This window comes from Ambystoma mexicanum, chromosome 2p (genome assembly GCF_040938575.1).
Source record: "Ambystoma mexicanum isolate Mex_15411 chromosome 2p, UKY_AmexF1_1, whole genome shotgun sequence".
NCBI lineage: Eukaryota > Metazoa > Chordata > Amphibia > Caudata > Ambystomatidae > Ambystoma > Ambystoma mexicanum.
In genome coordinates this window covers 12,433,387-12,450,056 of record NC_090923.1, presented here as the reverse complement: position 1 = coordinate 12,450,056, position 16,670 = coordinate 12,433,387, and the positions used below count along the sequence as shown (strand labels likewise).

Sequence of the window (16,670 nt, the reverse complement as noted above, 5' to 3'; positions counted from 1 at the left end):
AGGGGATTTCACTGCCTACATGTCCTCTCAATTAGCAGATGAGAATACTGAAGTATTTTCCACATTCACTACACTGCAATCGTTTCTCACGCATGTTTTATCTGGTGCCTAAAAGGCTACTGTTCACAATTAAGCTCTTTCCATACTCTGTGCACACAAGAGGCTTCTCACCTGTATGTGTTCTCTGGTGTCTAGTAAGATGTCCCTTCTGAGCAAACCCTTTCCCACATTCAGTGCACTCATGAGGTTTCTCACATGCATATTTTCTCTGGTAGCTAGTGTGATGAATCTGATGAGGCCATCACTTGTTTCCCAGAGATACCTTCTCCTCAAGTGGCCAGGGGACGGCAGACACTACCTTATCCTGACCCTGGGGACAGCTATATGAGGAAAGACCACACTGGGAGGCACCCTCAGGGGGATGACACAACATCATTGGAGGAAGTCACATATCCCCCATTCTCTTTTAGGGATGTTCCCTCTCATCCCGATGCCATGATGGCATACTGCAACACTCTCCCTCAAACACTTGCCAGAACTACTTCAAGTATTCCCCAATTTCATACACAGTCTGGTACGCCCACTACTAAGACAAGGAAGAAGCAGGGAACAGTGATGATCACTCCCAATAAAACCTGACATCAGCATCATCAATATCCCTCAAGTAACTGAATGGTGACAATTGAGATGAGAAAGAGGAACAGAGCAATGATGATGGCTAAGACCAGTCAACCAACAGCGCAATGTAGTCTTTGGAAGTTGTTCCCTCATGCCAGGAACTTTGAAACTAACGCCGCTTACAGACGACACAAAGGAGTGAAGTAGCTGGGTTGTGCCGCAACCTGGGCTGACACTGGTTAGGATGCAGGACAGCATGCCGTGTAAGGCAAAGTGGAGATTAATCTAGACGGTGGGAAAATAAACCGGGTTGCTGAAACTCCACTGCCTCAGACTGTGAGGCAGCAGGAAGTGTGTCCATTGAATTAGAGCACACTGAAGGTGCAGTGGCTACCGGGATACATGCTGAGCCAGCAGGACAGGAACGAAGAGGCGCCAGGAACACTTAAAACCATCCGGTAAACCCAGAGAAGTCAAACAGGTTACCAGGATGCATGAAAGTGTATACAACTCCATGAAAGGAACACAAGAGGGGCATAACGAAGCCGGTGAAGAGTTTAACGTCTATGTAAACTTTACCATGAATGAATCGCTGAGTCCATACCTAAGGAGATTATACCAGGCAAAGTCAAAGTGGGAGAAAGAGGCTGTACTAAAGACTTTCATCTGTTACACCATCTTCAGATCTTGCAAAACTCTACTGCTAGAGCACCAAGTACTCCTCTTCGAACACACATTTCTCCTGTTCTTTTAAAAGTTCACTGGATGCTATTTTTTGTTTCAAAACACTCTGAAAACCTTTCTATTCTAGACCTGTTTGTTTCCTTTTCTTCCCTTTTTCTCCACTCACTCCGCGGCTAGGAAGCCCATGTCGGTTGTTGTTGCACTATATACGCATTTATAACATAACATAACCTGGCAAGAGAGTATACCAGGCACAGTCGAGTGTGTGTATTGCAGCAAACAGAGGAGAATCTGAAGGAAGACCCATGCCCTTGAGTTTGAGAGTTGTTGCCAAAGAGGATAAGAGACTGGCAGGAGAGTACACCAGGTGAGCTGCGAGTGTAGGGCCCACATTGTGATACAGTGAAGAGAGAACATCAAGGAGGATATATGCGCTTGGGATTTTGAATTGTCTTGAAGAAAAAGTGAAACAGTAGAAAGGATCAATTTTCCAGGCAATCGTGAACACACATAGGAGGAAAGAGTTCTCCTCTTGGGTGAAAAGGAACTTGGTTATTCTTTGAGCCTTTGGCTGGAGAAAGGGAGTCTGCGGAAGGGAGCCATTCCCTGGAACTATGAACTTTGTTTGCTTGGAACATTTTGATTGGATGTATGCATTTACATTGGATGTGAACATTTGTGCACTTTCAGAACTAGAGACAAAACCCTTGACACCATAGAGTTAGCGTTAGTTTTAGAGTGTAAGAGCCAGAATAGGACATCTTGACAAAGGACAGACTCCCTAGTATTTCGTTGAGGTTTGGAAATAATTCCTAGATGAGGGATAGTGAGGCATTTTCCAACCCTTTTTCATTTAATAAAAGTGTTTGACCATAGATCACAAGTTCTCTGTGTCCGTGTCTCATTCCTGACTCCTCACACTAGTACGATCTCCCTTTCAAGCAAACGCTTTCCAACATTCAGAGCACATATGAGGATTCTCACCTTTATGTGATTTCTGAGGGCAAATAGGATGTCCCTTCAGAGCAAACCCTTTCCCATACTCAACACACTTAGGGCCTCATCACGTCTTTGGCGGTAACCCTTAAATCCGGCGGTCGCGCCATAACCGCCGCATTTAAGGGTCCGCCAAATCAGGACTTTGGCGGATTTCGCCCCAGCTCTTGGCTGGGGGGAAATCCGCTGAAAGTTCGCGCTATTACTGCCGGCGGAAAATCCGCCGGCGGTAAGAGCGTGAATTTTCCCCATTGAGCCCAATGGGGAATGGGGCATTCCCGAATGGGCTCAATGGGGAATGGGGAATTACATTACCGCTGAACTCGTGATCCGGCGCTATACCGCCGGCGGTATTACCGCCGGCGTTACCGCCTAAGTCGTGATCAGGCCCTAAAAAGCTTACTCACCACCAGTGAGCCTCATGTGTCCCAGCAAACCTTTTCCCACATTCAGTGCACTGATGTGTCTTACTTGTATGTGTTCTGGTGACTAATAAGAGATCCTTTCCGAGCAAACCCTTTCCCACATTTAGTGCACACATGAGGTTTCTCACCTGTATGTGTTCTCCGGTGACTAGTAAGATCTCCCTTCCAAGCAAACCCTTTCCCACATTCAGTGCACACATGCGGTTTCTCACCTGTATGTGTTCTCTTGTGGCAAATAAGATTTCTCTTCCGAGCAAACCCTTTCCCACATTCAGTGCATACATGAGGTTTCTCATATGTATGTGTTCTCTGGTGGTAAATAAGATTTCCCTTCTGAGCAAACCCTTTCCCACATTCAGTGCACTCATGTGGTTTCTCACCTGTATGTGTTCTCTGGTGGATAGTCAGATCTCCCGTCTGAGCAAACCCTTTCCCACATTCAATACACACGTGAGGTTTCTCACCTGTATGTGTTCTCTGGTGGCTAATAAGATTCCCCTTCTGAACAAACCCTTTCCCACATTCAATGCACTTATGCGGTTTCTCATCTGTATGGGTCCTCTGATGGTAAATAAGATGTCCGTTCTGAGCAAATCCTTTCCCACATTCAGTGCACTCATGTGGTTTCTCACCTGTATGTGTTATTTGATGATGAATAAGATGTCTCCTCTGAGCAAACCCCTTCCCACATTCATTGCACTCATAAGGTTTCTCACCTGTATGTGTTCTCTGATGGATAGCAAGCTCTCGTTTCTGGGCAAACACTTTCCCACATTCAATGCACACATATTTCTCACCTGAATGCATTTTTGGGGAGCAGACAAGTGTATCATGCAAATGGACAATATTCTCAAATTCAGTGAACTGATAAGGTTTTTCATCCATGTTCTCATGTGGGCAATATATTATGTTCTTGAGATACCAACTTTTCTCATATTCTGTGCATGTGTAAGGTTCCTCATCAGTTTACTGCGTAAGAGGACAATTCCCACCGAATCTTTTCCCAAATTTCAAAGCAGAAATGTGCTCTCTCGTGTGAAGATCATTTCTGGTGACAAACACGATCTTGCCTCTGATCAAAGCTTTTAAAGTATTCAATGCATTGATATGCTTTGATCATTCACATTTACAAGTGTTTCACAAAAGAAACTACCTTGACATTCAGAATGTGTATAAAATAGCACTAACATGTGTTCTATCAGGAATAACAGTGAAAACATAAATGCTTTTCTTACTACAAATGAAACATCGTCCTTTTCATGCCTGACATCCCTCTCCCCCAGGATTGACAGCAGGAACAAGCTTGGTTACTGGATTTTATCAGGAAGGGGTTGCATGGACAGAAGCCACCTGATAGCCAATAGGCTTCTCACTCTCAGTTCCTGAATACTCTGAAAAGACAACTGGACCCAAAGTTTGCACACTTCGAAGATGCTTGGAAATTGCATATTCTAATATTGATGCTTTTCACTGCATTAGTCCAGAGAATCTAACAATCACTGTTGTTGCATTTCCGTGGCATCAATCACCTGTTAAAATAAAAGGAGATGCACGTTATTAGTTTCAACAAATTCTCAATCGCAGGCATCACATGTAACAGGCAGACAGGTTCTCAGTAGTAATGATGTGCACTAGTTAATTACTCACGTAGTAGCTCATAAGACGTTGAATACTAGGGTGCCATCTATTGGGGACACACACTCTAGACGGCAGAGAAGTGGTTCTCTGATGATAACATATACTGTCCTAGAGGCCATTTGCAGCAGGAATAGTAGGATTCATTTTTATTAAGACCATTCTAGTATCCAAGAGTATGAGAATAAAACACTGGCTGGGTGAACAAACCTTTTAAGTGGATACTTTAATCATCAGGGCCGTGCATATATATTCTACCATTTTATTTCTCCAGAAATGTCTAAACTAACTTGAAAACTCCACATTTCCATATACAAACAATAAAGTCATGTGTTTGACACTAGGTCAGCAGTTTGCCCACTAATCAGACACATGTTTGACCAGTCTATTTTCTAATTATGGCTTCCTTAGGCACTTGAATATTGACCCAAACACATAGAACGATAGAATGCAATAAGGAAAAGTATATGGGAGACTCCCCCCAACATCGTCCCAATTGCCTTCCTAATTTCTTATACATATGCCTCATTGCCATGTACTGAAGATAACTGGCCAAAGGGATACTACCTTTGTTACATTTTGAAAATACCACTAGGTAGTGTTCAGGAGGGCTGGGTGGCACCCTCTTTTTTATTGTTGAGTTATTTGCGTCTCCTATTTCATAGATGCTGGAATAGGATTTATTCATTTGTGAATAGTATGCACAATTAGTCACTCCAGGATGTCAGGACGTGCGGGCCACTGTTTGCCAACCTGTCTGTCAGTCAGTCCCGAGTTATTTATTGTGTGACCGAATATACGAGAAACTATGAGCATTCCAGTAGAATTCTGGTGTCCCCTTTTTGCAGCTTCAAGAAATAAAATGTGCAACTTTCCTGGTGGTTGGCAGGCTGGTGCAACCATCACCAGATATTAGACGATTCCAGATGTTGACAGCTGCACCAAATCAGCCAAAATAAATCTATCTTTTTTGCGTTCAGCCTTCAAAATGCAGACATATAACAGAGAACACACATTTCTGTACAAGACGCACAAACTTTGCGAGCGTTGCCACATCCTGGGGGGATAATCCCTAGAAGACAATCTCTCATGATCTGTTCTCAGATGTGTCACCTTAGGCTGTGTATGACAATTCAGCCACCAAAAGCAACACCTCTTTTACAGAGTGTAAAGGCTCACAACATTTAACAACCTGGGTCTAACCATTTCCTTGTATGGCGTGTATCAGTCTCGAGTTCCCTTTGAGTCCCCATCTCCAAGCTCCACCAATCATGATCCATTTATCTGGCCACAGCGTATCATAAAAAGAGATTGCAACAAAAAGAAGAATGCCCTCCATCCTAGTCTCTCCATGCTTGCTTCTTAACTCACTGAGTGAAAAGCAATACACACTCTATCACTGAGGTTCTTTTCTCAGAAGCATCACAAGCTACAACCCTGAACTTGACCCAGTCCCCCTCGCAGCATTGAGAAGTCCATTTATTCGTTCATTTCAGAGAGTTATTTCACCGATAAAGAGAAGATGTTCTCCATCCAGGGAAGGCTCTCTACATCCTTGCATTATTCCACAGGGTGTCGTCCAGCAGATTGTGTCTATTGAGTTCACCGCGTGTGACTTTTCAGGGGGGCTATTTGCATTCCTGCTCATTACTTCGCTCTTTTCTTGAATGCTACGTCCCAGTTCCGCAATCTATCAGGCATGTTCTTTAACCTAATTCAAGGATGATAATAATTTCTATAAGTTTGCGGTATTATATACTGAAATGGTTTTTAAGTATTCAAATAAAGGTAGCAGGCATCCCTCTCTCGAAAGAACATGGCATGATAACCTGTTCAATCGTTTTTACCCACTTTGAAAGTCTTCAGCCATCGCTTTTAGCTCACTGTACTTTTCACAAAGGATAAATATCCATTTGCATATCAGTCATTGTCCCGCCCACAAGGACAGTCCAGCACCGAAAAGCCAGGCAAACCTCCTTTGAACAAGAGTACCGACAGCAACCCCAGACACGTGTTTCAGCCTTGTTGGGCATCATCAGTGAGGTGGAGCTGTGCCTCTCTGAGCACAGTGAGCAGGGAGTCCATGTGTGGTTTCCCACAGGTAACTTAGGGTTATGCGATTTGGGCCTCATTGGATTTTTGGTAACCGTGGCTATACATAATTTTGGAGAAAGAATTGTGGACATTTTTTTAAGATGTATTGAGTGCAGTGTTTGTAACATTTGAAATACTATTTATTTATTAATAATGCATAGAAGTGTATATACTTGAAATGGGTAAATAAATATTCAAACACAGTTTGTATAAAACAGGTTTATTTGGGGGTATGTGGTTGTGGGTTTTCTTTTTCTTTTAGTTGGAACACATGAAACATCTTATTTAGCCCAATTATTTGGATTTTTACTGTCCATGAATTGTCTTAAATTTTGAATGTCCTTTTTCATTGCTTGTATTTCTTGTTGAATGTTAAGTAATAGCTCTTTTAGTTCTGTTCAGGAATCCATCGTTATATTTGTGGGTACTTGCTGTGGTGCTTCCTGCTTGAATCCTCTTCAGACTTGAATGACGTCTTCATCTGCTTGAAAATATTTTTAAACAATTGAAGATATAATACACTTTAACAATATTTGTGTTGGCTACATAGGGCCTCATTACACGGACGGCGGTAAGGGTTAACGGTCACCGTTAATGGCAACGGTGACCGTTAACCCTTACCGCCGTACTACGAGGTCCCTTTGCGGGTTGGAGGATTTAACGCCTGCTTCTTGCAGGCGTTAATATCCAACCCGCTAAGGGACCTCGGAGCTAATTACGGCACCGCAAAATTGCGGTGCCTTAATTAGCGCCTTCCCCATTTCCATAGAGCCCTCTGGGGCAGAAATGGGAATGGGGAAGGGCAATGGCGGAAAGGGGATTTACCGCCCCTCCAACCTTGGAATGGGGCGGTAAATCCCCTTCCCGCCAAGGCGGTGCCGGTATTTTACCGGCATGGACCAAGGTGCTAATAGCACCTTGGTCCACCGCCTACCGTGTAATGAGGCCCATAGACTTTTAACAGTAGTTAGACAAACTATATCTGTTTTGTGACCGATGTTGGTTCAATAACATTATTTCTAGTCTAATTTAACAAACATAAAGAATGTACTTACATAATCCTGAATGTGATGTATTTTCTTTTGGTTCCTTTTATTCTTTTTTTTTTTTTTTTCCTCTGTAGGATAATTTTCCTCCAGCCATTCCATGTAATTATCCATTGAACTGTGAGAGACACATATACTGCTCGTCACCTTAGATAATAGAATTAGCAATGGAGGAAGATTGCATGAGGAGAGAAGGTGGAACTTGGTGTATTAACTTTCTCATTGGTTCTTTATTGTATATGTGGTGAGTGGCTGCCAACAGGATGTCAAGTACCTCCGATGCTGTTGAATGTTGAACCTATCAGAGTATGTATTTTTTGAGTGTTTATATATGCCAATAACACTGTAGATTATATTGTATTATTATATTAAGATTTATTCTAGATAGTACATTTTTATTGTTTGAGGGTGAGGTGTACTTTTAGGAGATAGTGCTGTTTTTGGGGTATATTTATTGTTTCTTTGGATATTTGAAACATGTAGCCCATATCATAAGGAGAAAAATCTCTTTGCTCAGAAGACTGTGGAAAATGTGTGGATTTTGAGATAGGTGATGAGTTCTCAAAGCATTGGCTTAAAAGTTTTTTTTTGTTTTATAATACGTTTTAGACAGAGTGTTTGAAATGAGGTATATGATGCGATTCTGGAAACATATTTTTGATAGGGAGCACAGGGTGTTTTCTCTTTGGGGAAAAAAATGAATTAATCATCTAAAAAAGAGCAGATACAAGTTATTCAAAATGTTTTCAATCATCATAAAGGTGAAGATATTTCTCTGATTGAAAATATATTTTTGGTGATATGTTGGTAGAGGTACCAGAAGGCTCTTTTTAGAGCCACCCAGAGATCATTTTAAGTCTATTGGAAAAGGAAAATACCTTTGATGCCTTTTTCTTTTTTTTAAATAGCCGTGGTTACAATAGCAGCCAAAGATACATTGTGTCCTGTCAGATGTATTATAGCCGCAGGTATCATCCACAAGATGGGTAATAGCCACAGGAACGAGCAAGCAAATGGCACGTCATGTATTTTTGGCGGGTGTAGCCACGGCTATAACTATCGCCTTAGCTGCGGGTATGAATGCTCCAATGGCACGTCATTCTTTTAGGCGGTCTTTGAAAGCTGCGGGCATAAGCAGGCAAATGGCACGTTGTGTATTTTGGTGGGTGTAGCCGTGACTATAATTATGGCCTTAGCCACGGGTATAATGATTTCAATTTCTATGCATTGATCATGTTCTTCCATTGATTGTACACCACACAATTTCACATGTGTTTCTGATTCCATGCCCTCATGTGTACCTTTATGTTGCTTGAATTGTTACAGCTTGTCAATATGTCTCTTTGAATCTGTGAAAATGTTACGGGTAGCTGCGACCACTGGTGGTTGATTCGATCCTCGGGTATGAACGCTTCAATTGCATGTCGTACTTTTTGGCAGTCTTTGATAGTCACAGGTATGAATCTGTTTTTTGTACCCACAGTTATAGCTGGTTGTATTTTGGTGCAGTGATAATATTACATTATGGATGTTTCAGCTCAGATTTGTACATGTCACACCTTGAAACACTTGTGTATAGGCGTGTAATAAATGCCATATCATGAGTTCCTGTTTGGATGATTTCACCTTAAGGCCGCGGCTATAGGCAGGTTTTCATCTTGTAGCCGGTGTTATAGCCACAGTTGTGGTATTTAGAAAAAATAAAAGATTTGTTTTTAACATAGTGGGCCTCATCACGAGTTGGGCGGTAACACCGGCGCTATTAGCGCCGGATCACAGGTTTGGCGGAAGGATTATTGCCCATTCCCCATTGGGCCCATTCGGGAATTCCTCATTCTCCAATGGGGAAAATGTGCGCTATTACCGCCGGCAGATTTCCCGCCAGCAGTAATCGCACCAAAAATCGCCAATTTTGCTGCGGATTTCCCCCCAGCTCAGAGCTGGCGGGAAATCCGCCAAAGCCATGATCTGGAGGACCCTTAAATTCGGCGGTAATAGCGTTACCGCTGCATTTAAGGGTTACCACCAGACTCATGATGAGGCCCAGTGTGTAAATATTGTATAAAGTATTCTTTGAAGGATTGTGTTGGGGTTTATTAATTGATATAGGTTGTAATACAAATTAGTTCAGCATTTTATTTGTCTGCTTTCTACAGTCCTCTTTTTGTGCTATGAATTTGTGAAAGCTATGAAAGGGACCTTTTTGTGAAATTATGACAGTCTAATCCCAGAATGTAGAGTGTGAACATGTTCCATGTTTGGCTCTGGTGAAGATCTATTCTTATTTAGAGCAGCTGAAGGTGAGTGACAGTGGACCTCATTACGAGTCCGGCGGTCACCGAGGCGGTAAAACCGCCTGGTTACCGCCGGACTCGTATTACCATTCCGCCTCCGTGATTCCCGGAATAACAACCCCGGTTTCCCGGGAATCACGGAGGTGGAATGGTGTTAATCCCCATTCCCATTGAGTCCTATGGGACTCAATGGGAATGGGGATCATGGAAACACCGGCAGCATCTCGTAATGCTGCCGGTGTTTCCTCGTCCGCCTGCAAGCGGGAGGTGTTAAACCCGCCAGGTCAGACCTGGCGGGAACATCACTTCCCGCCTGCAGGAGTCGGGATCAGGCGGTCCGGAAACAATGGTGGCGGCGGGTTTACCAGTCCCAGTCTGTTTTTATATATTTTATGTACATTTTTAATTGCTGCATTTGTAAGATAAAAGAAGTATGTTGATGTGTCTCATTTGGTCAGGTTTATAAGTATGGTTTGCTTAAGTATGGTTTTCCATATTTTACTTCAGGGTTTTTAGGAGAGTGATGAAGCCGTATGACATGTTATGCAATGCTTATGTTTGAGAGACAATGGGCCTCATTCCGAGGTTGGAGGTAACCATGGAGTAAATAGCTCCATGGTAAGCAACCATGGAGCTATTTACTCCATGGAAATCCGGCATGGTGAATGGAGTAATTACCGGTCCATTCCAAGGTTGGAGGGACCGGTAAGTCCCCATTCACCATACCGGTTCCCCATCCCCATTCCTGCCCCCATAGGGCTCAATGGGAATGGGGAAGGAGTAAATTACGGCACCGTAAATTACAGTGCCGTAATTTACTCCAAGGTCACTTTGCGGGTCCCGTTATTTACTCCTGCTAAAAGCAGGAGGTAAAGAGGGACCCGCAAAGGGAACTCGGAATACGGAGGTAAGTGTTAACGGTCACCGTTGCCATTAACGGTGACCGTTAACCCTTACCTCCAGCCTCGGAATGAGGCCCAATATATTTCCAAATAAAGGTTGTTTATCAGTGACATTGGAAGATGTGGTATGAATGAGGTGCATAGTATAACTCTACCCTTGACAAATATTGTGGCTGTATGCATGCTTTGTAGTTGGATATTAAGCTTTTGTTTGTGACCCTATATTGGTGATTTTCTACTGTGTTAGAATTGTGGCAGTGTGAAATGATGAAGTGAAAAAGTGAATTTATAGTGGCTAAGTGGGTAGTGTTTGATTGTATATGGGAGGTTTTCCACTGCCATGTAATTGTTGGTAGTGTGAGAAACCTGAAGATGTCTCAACCGCTAGTCCCCGGGGATCTGAGTTCCTGGGGGTGGTCCAGTGTGGGAGGATCACCTGGATGGGGGTCCTCGGGGAGTGGAAGTGGGACACCGATGGGTAAGACTATGGGGGTCATTACGACCCGGGCAGTAGCCGTGCTGGTAAATACCGGCCCGTCGGACGCCAGAGTCATTTATCTTCCAGCACCCTACAATGTGCAAATACCAAGGACATTACAATCCCAGCAGACCCAGTAATTGGCCATTGCCGGGTGCCGGAAAAAAAATCACTCCCCATTCCCATTTGAGTCCCATATAGAGAGGACGGATGCACCGTGCCGGTGCACCCATCAAGGTCTGTGAGCGGGTGCCGTTCAGCCCGCCAGGTCAGAAGGGCACCCGCTCACAGACTCGTAGTTTGCCGGTCCGTTAACAACGGTGACCGGCACCGTTGTTACTGGACCCGCAAACTTGTAATGAGGCCCAATGTACCCCCTTCCCTATAACACCTTTTCCCCATCCTACCCTGTAGGATATTCTGAAGCTCTACCCCCTACCCCTTTTCCGACACGAACACGTTCTTACACTGTGCAAGACAACGGACTAACACCAGCGCTGTTTACCTGACATGTCCCAACACCAGGGTCAGGCAGAGTCAGGCAATTGACAATAATCACACACACCTGATGGCCCTTTACCTTTCCCACGGGGATAAAAGGCAGAGCACAAGAGCACACTTTAAGCAAGGAAGACCGCACAACGACACAGCTATTCCAGGATGGCAGTTCAAGAGGAGGAGAAAGGTGGCGATAAGCGAAAGGATGACAGGGAGGGAAATGCACTTGGCCTTTTTGACCCAGACCCGCAAAGCTTCAGTGAAAGGAATCATACGGCCGAGAACAACAGCTAGCTTGTGGTGTAGCAGATGTCAAGGGTGCACGGGCCCTCCTACACTGTCAACCAAGTCAGGGAGAGACGCTTGCTACTGTGGTACCGTCCTTGACTCCAGAGACAAGAAATACTAAGCGGTTCATCACAGCTAATGAGTCGGAGGGGGAACTGACAGTAAACGGAAGTCGGTTGAGCAAAAATTGCAAATGGCAACATAATGAGAATCAAAGAACAAAGACTTTGGGCCTCATTCCGAGTACGGCGCTAACCAATGGAGCTATTAACGCCTTGGTTGACGCCGTACCCGGACCGGCAGCGCCTTGGTGGATGGCGGAATCACCGCCCCATTCCAAGGTTGGTGGGGCGGTAATTCCCCATTCACCAAGGCTCTTCCCCATTCCCAAATGAGCCCCCATAGGGCTCAATGGGAATGGGGAAGATGCAAATAACGGTGACCGTTCATTACGGTCACCGTTATTGGCTTGGAGGCCCCTTTGCGCCCTCGACTTTAACACCTGCTCAAAGCAGGCGTTAAAGGCGAGGGCGCAGAGGTAACTCGGAGTATGGCGGTAAGGGAATACCGCCACCGGTCTCGTTACCGGTGGCCGCTATCCCTTACCGCCATACTCGGAATGAGGCCCTTTGTGTTACAGAACTGTTGAAACAATACAGGGAGAAACCAGCTGCAGAGACTCTGGCTGGTCCCCATTTGTTGAAACTGAAGATCCCAGAAGGCCCTGGGAGAGCGATGCAAGAGGTCAAAGTGGTCCTAGAAGGGACGAGTAAAAACCCATTGTATTATCAAAAGTCTTTGGCCCATAACCAAGAAGAAAGAAACAAGTGTGAACCGGATGTAGGGATGCCAAGAGAAAGCTAGGGGAAGGGAAACCCCGCTTTCTGATGAGATTGTGCTAGAATGGCTACGTGAACCCGACGGAGGGATTCCAGGAGGAAGCTAAGGTTAAATGAATCCTACATTGTGCTGAAACTAAAGGTGAAAAGTTGAACGAGGCAAATTGTGAACCTGATCAAGAGATGCCTGCGAATTAGGTTGAACAGTAACACACCCGTGAACGATGTGGTAACAAATATGAACTGGACCGAGGGATGTTCACAGTGAGTGGTTGGGTATAGTAAACCCGAGAAAGGGAAACCCAAGTTGCAAGGAGGATCAGAGCCAGGATGAGGAGGATTCATGGGGGAAGAGAAATCACCCAACGTGAAGATTTATTGAAGCTACTTTTTGTTTGTTGTTTATAGTCCATCAGGTCTTCTAAGGCAAGAGACTTTGTAGAAAAGAGACTTGGCCCAAGAAGAGCCTGTTATTGTTGCAAGGAACTATAACCTTGTGCTGGCAAGGCACAGAAGTGTGCTTGGCTCAGGAGTCCCGCCTTGTCCCATGCTTAAAATGTGGGGAAGGGAGGCCCCAGCCATACCATCCTGACTTGTTATTTGGAGAACACTTCTTTCTTTTCTAGTGAACATTATCGCACGCTATTTTGTAACTTAGAGGTACGGATTGGCAATAGTTTTTTTATATAGGCCCTTTTTATTTTACAAGACGCCACTAGGACTGCCTTATTATTATTTGATGGTCGTAGCTTACTCCCAATCTTAGATTTAGGTTTAGATCTGCGTTTTTTCGCACCCATTCATACAGTTTAATAAACACCCTTGAACTGTGATCACTTGCGTCTGTCTTTATTGTTGCCACCCTGAGTTCCTTACAGTAGTAATTTAGAAATAATAATGAACAATCATATTTGCCATGTTTCCAATTTACTTGGAAATGGTGTGCTTTGGCAGGGCAGGAATCTATTTGGGATGTAATGCAATATGTTTTTATGCAATGCACTGACATCGGGAGATGTCAAATGGACGGGGGTGCATAGTGGGTTGGGGAAACAGTATTATTGATGAGTTTGGCTAAGAAAGCTTTCTGCGGCATCTTAGGGCACATGGCCATTGAAACTTTAGTGGAGTGTGGATGGACAGTGAAGGGAGGATTTACATGCTGATATCTTTTGTTGAGTAGCAGTAGTAGTTATTAGTTGGTTGGTGAAAGGCAGGAAAGTAGATCAGGCTATTGTCTTATTATGCTGAAATAGGTGGAAACAGGTGACATTGTTAATTGTGCATGTTTTTTGTTGACGACGGCTAAGGAGGAGTATTTAAACGGGTGCTGGGAGAAGGAAGGGTGTGGTTGGGCCTAGTTATGTGACCACTAGTATACTCAATGCTGTGTGCCTGGAGTTTGCGTTCAGCTGTTGAAAACTGGCGTCAGGTGGACCAACTAAGTGGCAGTGCATTTTCTTGGTGCTATGTTCTCTAATCACGTTACTTCTGAATTGAGAACATAACATAGATGGATGAATAGTTGGTTGGTAAATGAAAGCAAAGATGAGTTACATATTATTTTGGAACACCTTTATGAATGTGAATGAAGAAATGCCATGTTTCTAGTGAACATTTCTTCTATTTAGAAGTTGTTTGGAAATTGTACTCTGAAGATATGTGTAGAGTATGTGAGGTATTATGTAAGAAGTGTATAGTGGTAAGGGGATTACGGTACTATTGATTCGGTTCGGCAGGGTAGATTTATGGCGCTGCCATTCAAACTGTAGTCATAGTGGGGATGGGTAGTGGAGGGAGGATATACATGCTGATATGCTATGATATGGCATTTGTAACGCGCCTATACACAAGTGTTTCAAGGAGCGATGAGGCAAGGAAGGGGGGAACAGAGGGAGGACAGAGACAGCAATCTTACTAGGCCAAGTGACATTGAGATTGTGCAAGTGCAGGGGAGGTAGGAGGGGGAAAGTGCCAGGGAAAAGAGGAGGGGACAGTGCTGCACATGGGATCAAAACAATAACAATAGGTTTGGACAGCAGGTGGCACGCGCAAAGGGTAAGGGCAGACAGCACGTGTCCAAAAGTGCAGGTAGGGGGACTGTAGGGTTACAGATACAGACTCAAGTGCAAGGGTTGCTGGGAGGCAGTGCGGGTGTGCAACTTGGCGGGCAGGGACCTGGACCCAAAATCAGAGGGTAGCCAGGTGACCAGTGCAGTATGATACAGGAAATCAGCAGTGGAGAGGAAGAGAGAAGGCAGAAGCAAAGAAGAAGTTCTTGAGGTGTTTCTGGAACCAGAGGTGGTTCTCCTGAAGTTACAGTGAGGCAGGGAGGCTGCTACAGAGGGAGGTCCCAGCCAAATAAAGAGATCTGCCACCAACTTGTTGCTTGGAGAAGCAACTGACCCTGAGGGAGTTGGAGGTGGAGGAGCGAAGAGCTCGAGTAGGAAGATATTTATGAAGAGAGAAGGACTTGTGGACAATGCAGAAGGTCTTGAACTCAATCCTTGCAGCCACTGGGAGCCAATGCAGAGATTTCAGTGCTGGAGTGATATGATTGCTTGGCTTAAGGCCAAGGACAAGTCTCGTAGTGCTATTCTGGATGAGTTCCAGAGGGTGGAGAGTAGAAGCAGGCAGATTTAGAAAGAGGGTGTTGCAGTAGTCCAGCCTAGAAAGAACCAGAGCTCTAGAGACAGTGAGCTTCTGGGGGAACAAGAGGAAAGGAAGAATACCTCTGATGAGGTGCAGTTGGTAGCTTGACTTCTTTGAGACGTCAGAGATATGAGAAGAAAAGGAGAGTGTGGAGTCATAGATGACGCTGAGGTTCTTAGCCACACAGGTGGGTGCAGGAAGAGGGCCAAGGGAGGTCGGCCAGAGAGTGACAGGAAAGGAGGTGTGCTGATGAGGAGAATCTCCATCTTACTGGCATTAAGGCAGAGATCATTGGCGGCACACCATTCCAGGATCTCAGACAGACAGTCAAACATGAGAGAAGGAGAAGAGGTGGCAGAGGGGAGCCTGAAAACAAGTGGAGTTTCATCCGCATAGCACTGAAAGTTGGAGCAGTGAGTGGCAATGCGGTGGGCGAGAGGTGCCAGGTATTGGTTGACCAGCCAGGAAGAGAGGTTAGACCCCTGGGGAACACCGCAGGTAGAGTGAGAGATAGAGGAAATGAAGGACCCAAGTTGGACCTGTGAGGGTCGATCAGAGAGGAACGAGGTAAGCCCGGCCAAGGCCTGATTGGTGATACCCAGGTTATCACAGAGATGATTGAGCAGGATGGCATGGTTGACTGTGTCAAAGGCAGAAAAGAGATCGAGTAAGATGAGGACAGAGGGGAGATTAGAGTCAAGATTGGGGAGCAAGTCTTAACGGATGTTCAGGAGAGCAGTTTCCGTGCTTCTGGCTGCTCTAAAGCCAGACTGATGGTCATGGAGACAACCAACAGATATCAGTGTGACGATTAAGCTGGGAGATGGCCAGCTTTTCCAGGAGTTTGCCAGGCAAAGGAGTGATGGAGATTGGGCGATAGCTAGCCGGGCCGGAGGGGTCGGCGGAGCTTTTCTTGAGAAGAGGGTACACAAGAGAGTGCTTCAGGGGGGAAGGTAAGGCTCCAGTGGCGAAGGAGTGGTTGCAGAAGCCAGACAGGGCAGGAGCAAGGGTGTCAATGTGGTCCAAGATGGTTATGGAAGAACAGGGAAGAACCTGTTTTGACGAGACTTTCATAGATTGGACTTGTCTAGAAACCTTGTCATGGGAGAACAAAGGAAGGAAGAGAAAGATGGTGAGGTGGCCACAGGGGGACCGGAGGTAGAGGAGAGAGTAGAGGGAGGAGAGGACAAGAGGGTGAACAGGATGAGTTTTATAGATGAA

The 16,670-nt window shown here is 44.9% G+C and overlaps 1 protein-coding gene across 1 annotated transcript in view; it reads right to left on the bottom strand.

Annotated features, from left to right (window-relative positions):
• The window catches only part of LOC138567662 (zinc finger protein 585A-like), a 249,456-nt gene that overhangs the window by 164,980 nt on the left and 67,806 nt on the right, over window positions 1-16,670 (bottom strand). The window contains exons 3-4 of the mRNA XM_069646133.1: window positions 2,770-4,252; window positions 172-275 (exon numbers count right to left, since the gene is read on the bottom strand). Of these exons, the coding sequence (XP_069502234.1) occupies window positions 172-275; window positions 2,770-3,608 (943 nt within the window). The 5' untranslated portion in view covers window positions 3,609-4,252. The remainder of the gene's footprint in view (window positions 1-171; window positions 276-2,769; window positions 4,253-16,670) is intronic.